The 13,505-nt window shown below is 41.1% G+C and overlaps 1 protein-coding gene across 1 annotated transcript; it reads right to left on the bottom strand.

Moving 5' to 3' along the window:
* Positions 1-2,158: 2,158 nt before the first annotated feature.
* LOC133018981 (thialysine N-epsilon-acetyltransferase-like) lies at positions 2,159-4,573 on the bottom strand. Its single transcript, XM_061085321.1, has 6 exons — positions 4,511-4,573; positions 4,333-4,384; positions 3,280-3,363; positions 2,903-3,004; positions 2,518-2,558; positions 2,159-2,338 (listed from the first exon to the last, which is right to left on the bottom strand). Exons 1-6 carry the CDS (start codon positions 4,571-4,573, stop codon positions 2,159-2,161), a joined length of 522 nt encoding a protein of 173 aa, XP_060941304.1.
* Between the last annotated feature and the right edge of the window lie 8,932 nt (positions 4,574-13,505).

Below are 13,505 nucleotides of genomic sequence, written 5' to 3'. Positions count from 1 at the left end.
GGGGTTCCTCATCAGGGTGTCGTTGCAGTCTCCCGCACGTAGCTGGACGTACAATTTAAGGGGGGGCTCACAAAATGTTCATTACTCTGCACTAACTTAATCAGCTGCTCTTGAAGGGGGCCCTTTCAGCTCAGGGCCCCTGGCAGCTGCCTGCAACCCTTCAGATAACATGTTGTTACTGTGCAACATATTCAGACGAATCCTGTCACCTTTAGAAGTTAAAAGCTCAAACAGAATTCCCTCGCTGGGACATAAGATGGCAAATCCAGATATCTCTTGATCTTATCTGGCTCATCTTAAAGGAGATAAGTCTCTTTAGAAGAGGTTCCAATAATTACTAATTGATCGGCAATAATGAGACATTCTGTGACGTGTGAATGTGCCGTGGTCATGACAGAAATATTTATTTGTTTTACAAATACAATATACACCCGGTACCTACCCGGACCGAAACGCAACGGAGATTTCGGTGCCTCATTTCGGTGCCTGAGCCAATGGAAAACTGAGGTCTCCGCTCGTCCCGCCTCCTCACACTTCCGCTCCTTCCTTCACGGGAAGCGGCGGCTCCCGCCGGGCCCAGCGACTGCCGGTGGACAGACTCTTGTCCCCGCGCTGCCCGCACCCCGCGTGCGTCAGGGCTCCCGTGCAGGTGTGGGGGGGGGGAAGGATCTCCTCGTGAGACCTCTCCCCGGCGCTGGCTGGCCCCCGCCGGGCGCATTTCCTCCGTGGCGGTGCGCCGCGACCGGGCTCCGCGACCGGGCTCCGGGACCGGGCTCCGGGACCGGGCTCCGGGACCGGGCTCCGGGACCGGGCTCCGGGACCGGGCTCCGGGACCGGGCTCCGGGACCGGGCTCCGGGACCGGGCTCCGGGACCGGGAGGAACGAAGACCACGCCGAGAAATGTTTCATAAAAGTGACCGCATTTTAGGGGGACGAAGGCGGGGGGCCGAAGCCTTCCTGCGACAGCCCCAGCCGCGGAGACACGGGGGGGGGGTCTGAGTGTGTGTGTTTTGTATTTATTTTTATTTATTTAAGTATAGTGTAAACTTTTGTTAACAGTTCGTATGTTATTCATAGTTTTGAGTTAAAAAGGGTTTTGTATTTATTTATATTTATAATCTACTTTAAACAGTTAATATATTTGGCAATAAAAAAAGCCTTTCTTCGTCAAGCATCGTTTTGTGCACTTTTTTGAAAAAAGTATCGGTTCAGGCACCGTTTAGGCACCGGTATCGTTTTAAAAGTATCGGTTAGGAACCGGTATCGGATAAAAACGAAACGATACCCATCCCTATTTATCAAGTGTGATTTTATGATGATTTCAAACTTCAGTAGTGGAGGTAAAACAAATGGAACATAGTCTTTGATTGTTCTGTGAATTTTGATCATGGTTTGTTTTGTTTGTATCTTTTTTCGTTTTATACAAAAATTAAATAAATGTCAGTGACAGTTTGAACTAAACCCTGAGAATGACAGAGCTCGTTTACACATCATCTTCCTTAACCAACAGAGAACTGCATTTACAGCCCTGTTTAATTGTGTCTTTTCACGTAGATTATCATAAGAGTCCAGAATGTACATCATACCGAAATATTCAATGCAAAAGGACAGATATTGCTACACATCATTACGTGCTCTGATCAAGGTCTTATATCACAGTATTAACAATCAATCATAGCAGTAAATCATAAGTGGGGTACCCAGCTCTATACAAGTATGATTGACTTTAGATTTATGTTAAACCAGCAGAAACTACAACAGTGAAGCTTATTTTGACATGGTCTTACAAAGGAAATGTGTGTACAACAGAAAACATATAGAACTAGAATAGCACTTAATACAGGCTGCACAAAATTATAAACGCTCATAGATATTACTTCCCTAAGTATTTCTATTTTTATCATCCAGAATATTTCTGGAGAAATTGACAAAAGTGTGGAACAACGCATTATCGCTATGGAAAGTGAAAATAAAATCCTGGATCCGCCCACTTAATCGATCTGCTCTAAAGGTTCATGATCTCTTTCTTGGCACATGCCCTTCCACCAAAAGAACTCTGATGAGACTCTTTTGTTGTAATCCTTCTAAAAGATTAAAATAACAAAAATGAAGAATAACCTCCTAGCTGGATCCACTGCAGATCTTCCTTGTAAAACAACTATAATTTAGGTGCACTTTCTGCTAAATCATCAAACTCCTGTCCTTCAAAACGAATAAAGTGCCAGCCGTCCTTCTCAGTGATGTCCCGAGCTCCTTGAGCAGCATAGAACTCTCGAGCAGGAGTATTCCAGTCCAACACGGAAAACTGCAACCGCACGCACAGATTCTTTTTCCCCATCTGAGCAAACAAAACAGTCATTTATATAACCATGCATCTCTACCTCTCTACCATACAGCTGATGGTTTTACTGGTCTTTACTTGAACATGTTTTTTTTGCTTAAAAATACCTTTTATATGCGACTAGACTACAACTAATATTCCTGCAAATTTAGGCCTAAAATCCCAAACTTTCTTACCTCTGCAACTCTGCTCATTAGACCCTTGCCAATACCCTTTCCTGCAAAACAAATATTGACAAAATAAAATATCAGGTAGAGAGGTAAATTGGTGTATGTGCAAGAAGGCCCTAGAATGCTAGGAGGTCAGTCAGTTCGCATGGACAATAAAGATTTTATGGAAAGCAAATCATGCTGCACACAGTTATACAATGCAGCAGCAGAGCAAAACACCAAGTAAATTATCTCTTATGTGATTATGAGAAGTATAACAACTTTTTGGGTTCAATATGAAACTGTCTTAAGACAAATTAAAATATGATGGGCTGCCACAGTCGAGATAATTAAGGGAAAAAATGCATATAAGAAAACATACAAGAATATTACATATATAACATATTTTTACCTCTGAATTCTTCCATCACATACAGGTCGTCCATATACATCGCCCGACCCTTCCATGTACTGAAGGTGTAACAGTAAAGGGCGTAGCCGACAACTCTGAATCCTATAAGGTCAGAGAACACAAGCAGTGAAAAGACGAACAGGAAGGATAACAGCAAAATGAAAATCTCTAATACATGTGTTGTGTGTGCAGAGTGGGGCTGTAAAAAAACAGAGAAGGAACAACATTGACACTGTTGATAAGTGACAGTCATGATTTGGTTGTTATTTGGGCATTAGCTAAACGTCGAGAGCAAAGACATTTCATGATCTGCATAAGATGCATATTCAGCTGATGAGGAAGACAACAATAAAAATAGTCCTTGATCCACACTTTACCCTCTTTGGATTTATGCTCCTCGGGAACTTCTGCAACGAGAAATTCAAAGAAGGGATTCTGGCAGAACCCGTCCCGCTCCAGTTCTACAGGAAAACAAAACAGGTCATTTACCCTGTGTGAACCTACACAACCACATCTTTACTGATTTATTCCCCCATGTTAATTATGACCAAAGTCTGATCCTAACGTCTTGATGCTCTTTAATATCTAATCTCACACTGTTCATACAATGCATACACTGTCAGTTACAAAGCAAGAAGCAACAAAAACAGCTCCACTTGCATCGACTGCCAACAAGTCTTTTTGCAGCAGATATTGATCATTAATAGCAGGGAAAACACACTGGAATGGTAATGATACTGAGACAATTTAAAAAGAACGATAGCTGTGTGTAGAAAATAGCGGAGAATACATTTATTTTTTATTTAGTAGAACATACAACGGATATTCTGTATCTTGTCCTATAGCTTCTAAAATGGGACAGTGTTTAGTTTAAAAAGGCAAAGTGGTAATGATGTCTGATCTGCTGAGCGGGCCACATGACTTTCATAGTGCTGCCATACAAGCCAGATGCAGATTGAACTTAATTCAAGGATCCTTGTGAGAAAAACAAACAAACGGATTGTTATGGGGACTGAGTTTGTGTAACTTGGTGCAGGTCCAAATAAAAATCCAAATCATCCGGATTTTAATTAGGTTTCATAAGGGGAAGAGTTTTTTCTTAGCCACTGAACATTAACAAATGGTTCCATCAACCTTTAAATACAAAATTCCAAAAGAATGTGGCAGATGTGGTGCAGAAATAAAGGCAGAGGTATGTGATCTACAGAGTTACATTTTAATTACAAGATGATCCCTATATAAATACGTGTGTGTATTTTGATTACATAACCCTTGCTTTTTTTCCTGTGAGGAAGAGTGTTAGGTAACAGTTGGATTGAACCATAAACTTAATCAAAGTATCCTCAGTTTATATACAGTTTATATAGTTATACAGTTCAGACATATGACAACATATGTTTAAAACATGAATGCAAATGTTTAAAACTCACCTTCATGGGACGTCTTCACCTCGTCGGGCTTCTTGTCAAAAACAGCCAGCTCCTGCAGAAGGAGAACAACAGTCACATGTGAACTTCAGTGGTGATAATGAACATCACAGGTTTTCACTGAGAAAAAGTTTGTTCACTGCGAACAACTCTTTCTCCTTCTGGTTTGTAACACACTCACCTTTATCATCCTCGATATGTCTTTGCAGTCATCTTTGGTCCCAGCGCGGATTTTGAAATCCATGTCGACAGCAGAGAAACGAGAGCGCATGGAAGAAACAGCTGCCTAAACACAAGATCTGCACGAATCTCCAGTGTGCGCGTGCATGTGCGTGTGTGCGTGCTCCTGCCGTGACGTATGGACAACACATGATTTCCTGAAGAGGGACCTGGCGAGCCCCAACTTGAAAAGAATGAGAAACAGGGGCGTCGTTAGGCCTGTTTTAGGGGGGCTGAAGCCCCCCTAAAATGTTCGTCAGCCCCCCCTAAATCATTTTTGGGATTTAAAAAAAAAAAAAAAAGTTTTTTTTTTTTTTTTTTAAATTTAACTTTTGTTTTACACATGGACAAGTTATTTATAACTCTAACATGCTACATATGTGAGTGCGTTTTTGCTTTGTATAATTTCTCCCACTTCAAATTACAATCCAACAGCCTCTCATCATACTTAACAATAAAAGAAGGGCACTAGGACCTTGGGGAGTCTGCATCGCTGCTGCGCTGACTTTCTCACTCTGCCAAGTAACGTCTCTCATCAAGACAGCAGGATTACAGCCAAGGAGTTTAGCTCATAGTAAATGCACAGAGTGAAATTGTAAGTAAAGGTAGTTACAGAATGTGGCTATCTGTAGTTGTTAACGATTGTTACCTGCTTAAATTTAGGTTTACTTGAGGCAAATGAAAGGGAATATTGTAATGAGCTATGTTAACACTAAGCTAGCTATTTTGTTAGAAAATGTCTCCAGTGAGCAAGAGTGTGAACAAGCAAATTTGAAATGTAAGAAATAACTATCGACAGCTCTCTATTCTTTGCATTTATATCTATCTCTAGTATTTTAAAACAATAATATCAGTGCCTATAGAATGTTGTTGTTTATAATCAGTTAATGCTAGTGAAAACTAAATGTCATAGTGTCCCTCAAAACGCTATTGTACCGGTATATCCTCCAATTCATTGACCAGATGGATATAAGAAGATTCTTTAGCAGAGGTGACAGATAACTTCTGTTATCTTATACTGAATGAATGCAAACAAAGATACAGAGAAAAATCACACTCTTTCTGATTGAACCAATCTATGAACTGTCTGAAACAATGGATATCCGCAGCCCCAAATGAGCCCAAAAAAATTGGTGCGCGCTGCGCGCGTGCGAACATTCAGCATCCATAGGGGCTAAGCCCCCCCTTTCTTTCAATCCTAGAAACGCCCCTGATGAGAAACATCATGCGATGGGAAAACCACATCATTCCAATCTTCAAACGATTCTTTTGGCATCTAAATTGTCAGAAAGCTAGTGGCATTGGGCTTCATTATGGGGGGGGGGGGGGGGGGGTCCTCATCAAGGTGTCGTTGCAGTCTCCCGCACGTAGCTGGACGTACAATTTAAGGGGGTCTCACAAAATGTACATTACTCTGTACTAACGTAATCAGCTGCTCTTGAAGGGGGCCCTTACAGCTCAGGGCCCCTGGCAGCTGCCTGCAGCCCTTCAACATAACATGTTGTTACTGTGCAACATATTCAGACGAATCCTGTCACCTTTAGAAGTTAAAAGCTCAAACAGAATTCCCTCGCTGGGACATAAGATGGCAAATCCAGATATCTCTTGATCTTATCTGGCTCATCTTAAAGGAGATAAGTCTCTTTAGAAGAGGTTCCAGTAATTACTAATTGATCGACCATAATGAGACATTCTGTGACGTGTGACTCTGCCGTGGTCATGACATAAATATGTATTGGTTTTAACCGGGAAAACAGGCTCTTACCCAATGTGATTCATCAAGTGTGATTTTATGATGATTTCAAACTTCAGCAACGGGGGTACAACAAATGGAAACATAGTCTTCATAGTTCTGTGAATTTTTATCATTTTTTTGGTTGTAATCTTGCATATATTATTCTAGATTTGTTTATACACAAATAGATGTCGTTGTCAGTGACAGTTTGAACTCAACCCTGAGAAATTCAATAAGAGATTCTAACTTTCTATTAAAGATTGATGAACGCAGCTGCCGAGCAATGATGAAATAAAGGAGTTTCGGTTACAGAGCTCGTTTGCACATCATCTTCCTTAACCAACAGAGAACTGCATTTACTGCCCTGTTTAATTGTGTCTTTTTACGTAGATTGTCATAAGAGTCCAGAATGTAGATCATACCGAAATATTCAATGCAAAAAACCAGGCTCAATGTGCCCCCTGCTGGACAGATATTGCCACACATCATTAAATCAAATTGTGCTCTGATCAAAGTCTTTAGATTAAAGTTTCTTTATACATTCATAAATGTTGACAAACAATATGCAAACAATTTTTAGGGAATAATGACAGCGCATAACCACAAAATGGCATTTATTGATATCACAGTATTAACAATCATAATAGTAAATCATAAGTGGGGTACCCAGCTCTATACAAATATCGACTTTACATTTATGTTAAACCAGCAGAAACTAGAACTGTGAAGCTTATTTTGACATGGTCTTACAAAGGAAATTTGTGTACAACAGAAAACACAGATAACTAGAATAGCACTTAATACAGGCTGCACCAAATTATACAGGCTCATAGATATTACTTCCCTAAGTATTTATATTTTTATTATCAAGGTGTCTGTAATATTTCTGGAGATATTGACAAAAGTGTGGAACAACGCAATATCGCTATGGAAAGTGAAAATAAAATCCTGGAACCGCCGACTTAACAACCCCTTAAGGACGTATGTGGCGAATTCGCCTCAAACCCCTTCCGGTCTGAGTGCCACCGAGTTGATGATTGTATCCCACTAATGCCTTATGGTGCAGATACTACCCATACCTAGGAAGGTATTGGAAGCACTCTACCGCCCTCTAATGGTCGGAGTGGATAATACATTTGGTGGAGGAAACCGGAAGTGCAGCTCCGGAGACTGTGTACAGCCGTGGCCAAAAGTTTTGAGAATGACATAAGTATTGGTTTTCACAAAGTGTGGTGCTTCAGTTTTTTCAGATCTTTTTATCAGATGTTACTATGGTATACTGAAGTACAATTACAAGCATTTAATAAGTGTCAAAAGATTTTATTGACAATGACATAGAGTTTATGCAAAGAGTCAATATTTGCAGTGTTGACCCTTCTTTTTCAAGACCTCTGCAGTTCGCCCTGGCATGCTCTCAATTAACTTTTGGGCCACATCCTGACTGATGGCAGCCCATTTTTGCATAATCAATGCTTGGAGTTTGTCAGAATTTGTGGGTTTTTGTTTATCCACCCGCCTCTTGAGGATTGACCACAAGTTCTCAATGGGATAAAGGTCTGGGGAGTTTCCTGGCCATGGACCCAAAATTTCGATGTTTTGTTCCCCGAGCCACTTAGTGATCACTTCTGCCTTATGGCACGGTGCTCCATCATGCTGGAAAAGGCAATGTTCGTCACCAAACTGTCCTTGGATGGTTGGGAGATGTTGCTCTCGGAGGATGTTTTGGTACCATTCTTTATTCATGGCGGTGTTCTTAGGCAAAATTGTGAGTGAGCCCACTCCCTTGGATGAGAAGCAACCCCACACATTAATGTTCTCAGGATGCTTTACTGTTGGCACAACACAGGACTGATGGTAGCGCTCACCTTTTCTTCTCTGGACAAGCTTGCTTCCAGATGCCCCAAACAATCTGAAAGGGGATTCATCAGAAAAAATGACTTTACCCCAGTCCTCAGCAGTCCAATCCCTGTACCTTTTGCAGAATATCAGTCTGTCCTTGATATTTTTCCTGGAGAGAAGTGGATTCCTTGCTGCTCTTCTTGACACCAGGCCATCCTCCAAACGTCTTCGCCTCACTGTGCGTGCAGATGCACTCACACCTGCCTGCTGCCATTCCTGAGCAAGCTCTGCACTGGTGGTGCCCCGATCCCTCAGCTGGATCAACTTTAGGAGACGATCCTGGCGCTTGCTGGACTTTCTTGGGCGCCCTGAAGCCTTCTTCACAACAATTGAGCCACCTTCCATGAAGTTCTTGATGATCCGATAAATAGTAGATTTAGGTGCAATCTTACTGGCAGCAATATCCTTGCCTGTGAAGCCCTTTTTGTGCAAAGCAATGATGACTGCACGTGTTTCCTTGCAGGTAACCATGGTTAACAGAGGATGGACAATGAATTCAAGCACCACCCTCCTTTTAAAGCTTCCACTCTGCAATTTTGTCTCAATCAGGATGACAAAGTGATCCCCAGCCTTGTCCTCGTCAACACTATCACCTGTGTTAACAACAGAATCACTGACATGATGTTAGCTGGTCCTTTTGTGGCAGGGCTGAAATGCAGTGGAAATGGTTTTTGGGGGATAAGTTAATTTTCGTGGCAAAGAGGTACTTTGCAATTAATTGCAATCCATCTGATCACTCTTGATAACATTCTGGAGTATATGCAAATTGTGATCATAAAAGCTGAGGCAGCAGACTTTGTGAAAATGAATATTTGTGCCTCAAAACTTTTGGCCACGGCTGTAGATTTAGCCTGCTACATGTGGGGATTTGAGAAAATTTGAGTAAGTTGTGCTAAAATAAAAAATATATACCAGGTCATTGGTTGCTTCTAATGCTAATATATATTGAAATAGACTTCATGTGACGAAAATTGATGATGTAATTAACAGATTTCGATTTTTAGCGAATTCGCTACATCAGGCACTTGGGGCTAAAAATAGACTTTTTTTTTTTAGGTGAAATATCGTATAAAATCGAATTCCTGTGCATATACTTCACATTTTTTGAAGAATATAAGTATAAGTATCCTTATATGATTGTAAATCTGATGTTTGGTTCATCGAATATATATAATATATATAATAATGTATAATACCCAGGGACTACAGATGAAAATTGGATGATAGCTTACTCTGGTACTGCTAAGGAGCTGTGCATTGTCCTTATCAAACCAAAATAAATATAACTTTGCAGATATACAGACTATGTACAACTGTTTGTGCAGAGTAAGTGTGCAACATTGAATTATGTGCAAAACAGAATACAAATATAATGCTAGGATATAAATGCAATTTCTGCCCTTTATTGTCGGCAGAACTAAATGGACGCATCAACGTTCTACGGGAAGCGAGGGTTAGGGTTATATGATGGAACAGCAATGATTGTACAGAAACATGTTGTTATTCAATTTCAAGCAAAAGCAGCATCAATATGATAATCTACATACCAGACTGGAAAATGTGTTAGCGACATTATGCCTAATGTCGCTTATTTGCCTCATACCTAAATTTATATCTATTGTATATGCTATATTGAAATTAACAATCTCCACTTAATTAAGCATCTCTATGACAGCCAAAAACACAAATAATATTTTTTTTATATAATTGGAAATTCATTCAGGCAATAAGGGGTTTTAATCGATCTGCTCTAAAGGTTCATGATCTCTTTCTTGGCACAACCCCCTTCCACCAAGTTTCAAAAGAACTCTGATGAGACTCTTTTGTTGTAATCGTGCTAGAAGATTAAAATAACAAAATGAAGAAGAACCTCCTAGCTGGATCCACTGTAGATCTTCCTTGTACAACAACTAATCTTTAGGTGCACTTTCTGCTAAATCGTCAAACTCCTGTCCTTCAAAACGAATAAAGTGCCAGCCGTTCTGTCTCAGTGATGTCCCGAGCTCCTTTAGCAGCATAGAACTCTCGAGCAGGAGTATTCCAGTTCAACACGGAAAACTGCAACCGCACGCACAGATTCTTTTTCCCCATCTGAGCAAACAAAACAGTAATTTATATAACCATGCATCTCTACCTCTCTACCATACAGCTGATGGTTTTACTGGTCTTTACTTGAACAGGGTTTTTCGGACATATGTCGCGAATTCACCTCAAACCTCTTCCGGTCTGAGTGCCGCCGAGGTGATGATTGTATCCCACTAATGCCTGATGGTGCAGAAAATACACATACCTAGGAAGGTATTGGAAGCACTCTGCAGCTCTCTAGTGGTCGGAGTGGATAATACATCCGGTGGTGGAAACTGGAAGTGCAGCTCCGGAGACTGTGTAGATTTAGCCTGCTACATGTGGGGATTTGAGCAAATTTGAGTAAGTTGTGCTAAAATAAAAGATACATACCAGCTCATTGGTTGCTTCTTATGCTAATATATATTGAAATAGACTTCATGTGATGAAAATTGATGATGTAATTGGCAGATTTCGGTTTGTAGCGAATTCGCTACATCAGGCACTTGGGGCTAAAAATAGACTTTTTTTTTTTAGGTGAAATATCGTATAAAATCGGATCCTGTGCATATACTTCACATTTTTTGAAGAATATAAGTATAAGTATCCTTATATGTTTGTAAATCTGATGTTTGGTTCATCAAATATATATAATATATATAATAATGTATAATACCCAGGGACTACAGATGAAAAATGGATGATAGCTTACTCTGGTACTGCTAAGGAACTGTGCATTGTCCTTATCAAACCAAAATAAATATAACTTTGCAGATATACAGACTATGTACAGCTGTTTGTGCAGAGTAAGTGTGCAACATTGAATTATGTGCAAAACAGAATACAAATATAATTTGTTAGGGTTATATGATGGAACAGCAATGATTGTACAGAAACATGTTGTTATTTCAAGCAAAAGCAGCATCAATATAATAATCTACATACCAGAGACTGGAAAATGTGTTAGCGACATTATGCCTAATCTCGCTTATTTGCCACATACCTAAATGTATATCTATTGCATATGCTATATTGAAATTAACAATCTCCACTTAATTTAGCATCTCTATGACAGCCAAAAACACAAATAATAATTTTTTTATATAATTGGAAATTAATTCAGGCAATAAGGGGTTAAAAAAGACCTTTTATATGCGACTAGACAACAACTAATGTTCCTGCAAATTTAGGCCTAAAATCCCAAACGTTCTTACCTCTGCCACTTTGCTCATTAGACCCTTGCCAATACCCTTTCCTGCAAAAAAAAAAAAAAATTCAGGTAGAGAGGTAAATTGGTGTATGTACAAGAAGGCCCTAGAATACTAGGAGGTCAGTCAGTCTGCATGGACAATAAAGATTTTATGGAAAGCAAATCATGCTGCACACAGTTATACAATGCAGCAGCAGAGCAAAACACCAAGTAAATGATCTCTTATGTTGTTATGAGAAGTATAACAACTTTTTGGGTTCAATACTAAACTGGAAACAATGCATATAAGCAAACAAACAAGAGTATTACAAATACCAGAGCCATCACCCAGGTTTCTACAGCAACGTCTTCATCTTCATCGCAGTGCACATACTCGGAAACCACATCCTCGACAGCGTCCTGGATGACAAGCTCGTCCGGGGCAAACCTGTGAACCGCCATGCCTTCCCCGTCACCTTCCCACACCAACACAGTCTCTTGAAGCTCCACAACAAACTCCTGTCCGCCGGCACCACCTTCATCTGTGAAGAAGCAGCAGGACCCAGTTAACCAGAGAACAGTCAAGAGCAATGGTTTGGTGGTGTGGATGTTTTAACTGGTACATCAAATGTAGCTGATTTCCTAATGACATCATGACACAATACAAACATGTTGATTCAAACTATTTTACTTTTAATTTAATATTCAAGTTAACTAGAAAAACAAAAATATCCAACTGGTTGAAACACCATATTTAGCAGACATTGCAAAAACGCACAGTAATACAAACGTGGCGACTTACCCGATCCGTGTAATATTATTTTAGGCTCTTCGTAATGTATTGCAAGCCTGGTGACATTCTCATCCATTGTCCTCGCACTGCATTTGTTACTGGACAGCTGAAAGCAGATGAGAGACATCTTAGATCTTAATAACCAAAGCTGGTGGAAGCAGGGAAAACATTAAAACCACCTGCGGCCTCTCAGCGACAATAGAGAAATAAATTAAAAGCCCACATGCATGCAATAACAAAGAGGCACGAACACGCACTAATGCAAGCGTAGCTCTGCAAACCGGCTCGTCGCAAGTAAAAACGAGCCGCGTACCGGATCGGTGCAGCAGGGATGGCCTCGGTCCGCGTCTCGGCTTCCCCTGGCGGCCGCCTGGTTCCCCCAGACTCGGGCAGGATCCAGTCGGGAATTTGGTGTGATTTGGGCGGGCCGGAGAGGAGCGGAGAAGGAGGGGTCAGGGTGTAGTTTCTGGAGCTCCGCTGAACGCAAAGCGGCGGGACGTGCGGAGCCAGCTCGTCGTGGTGCTACAGCCCCCCGCTCCTCCAGCAGCTCCGAGGCCGCCGTCAGCACGACACGTCACAGCCCGAGAGCGGCAGCGACATGCGGAAGGGTATGCGGTGGAAGGGTTTGCGGTGGAAGTAGCAGGAACCGACAGGCCATGTTCCGAGGAGACGGAGCTCAGGCGGGCTGAGTGGAGACGAGCACCGCAGCGGGACTTAATGAGTTCATGTCCCCGAGGTTGGTGGAGCTGGTGACGGGGCGAGGGCAGCTTGTGTCCCCCGCTCAGGGCTCACTGCTCCGCGGCGGCGAGGTGGTCAATCACAGGTGATTAAACTATGACCCCCCCCCCCCCCCCCCAGTACTACATCCAACATTCAAACTACACACCAGTTTACAGTGGAAGCCCCAGTGTCACCACCACCTGGGTTCATGAGACCAGTTGTTTCCTATCGGCCTCACTCTGCTCAGGCTTAAAGTTTTTTTAACTATCAAGCCCGGGAATCAGTTTTTTACTGGAAGAAGAAAAGGTTATGAGGTACTTGTGTTTACAGGTAGATTAGGACATTTTGGGGATGCAAGTTAGAATAAAATCCAGATTTACAGATAATAAAAGAACAAAGTTTTCAATCTAAAAATATAAGTGACACAAAATTTAAAATTATAAAATATATATATATATTTTTACAAATAGATATATTTTTTGAATTTGTATATACACAATATGCAGAGTAATGCAGAACCAGTGCCAAGCAGAAATAACAATAGAAAAAGTTACATG

This window comes from Limanda limanda, chromosome 14 (assembly GCF_963576545.1).
Source record: "Limanda limanda chromosome 14, fLimLim1.1, whole genome shotgun sequence".
Classification (NCBI taxonomy): Eukaryota; Metazoa; Chordata; class Actinopteri; order Pleuronectiformes; family Pleuronectidae; genus Limanda; species Limanda limanda.
The sequence above is the reverse complement of the archived record's forward strand: the minus strand, read 5'-3'. Positions and strand labels throughout refer to the sequence as shown.

Excerpts from the sequence above, each read along its gene's own strand:
- LOC133018981 (XM_061085321.1), bottom strand. The coding sequence starts at position 4,573 with ATGGATTTCAAAATCCGCGCTGGGACCAAAGATGACTGCAAAGACATA. Across the intron at positions 4,385-4,510 it reads ACATATCGAGGATGATAAAG|GAGCTGGCTGTTTTTGACAA; the intron begins GTGAGTGTGTTA and ends CTCCTTCTGCAG. Across the intron at positions 2,559-2,902 it reads TGTGATGGAAGAATTCAGAG|GAAAGGGTATTGGCAAGGGT; the intron begins GTAAAAATATGT and ends TTTGTTTTGCAG.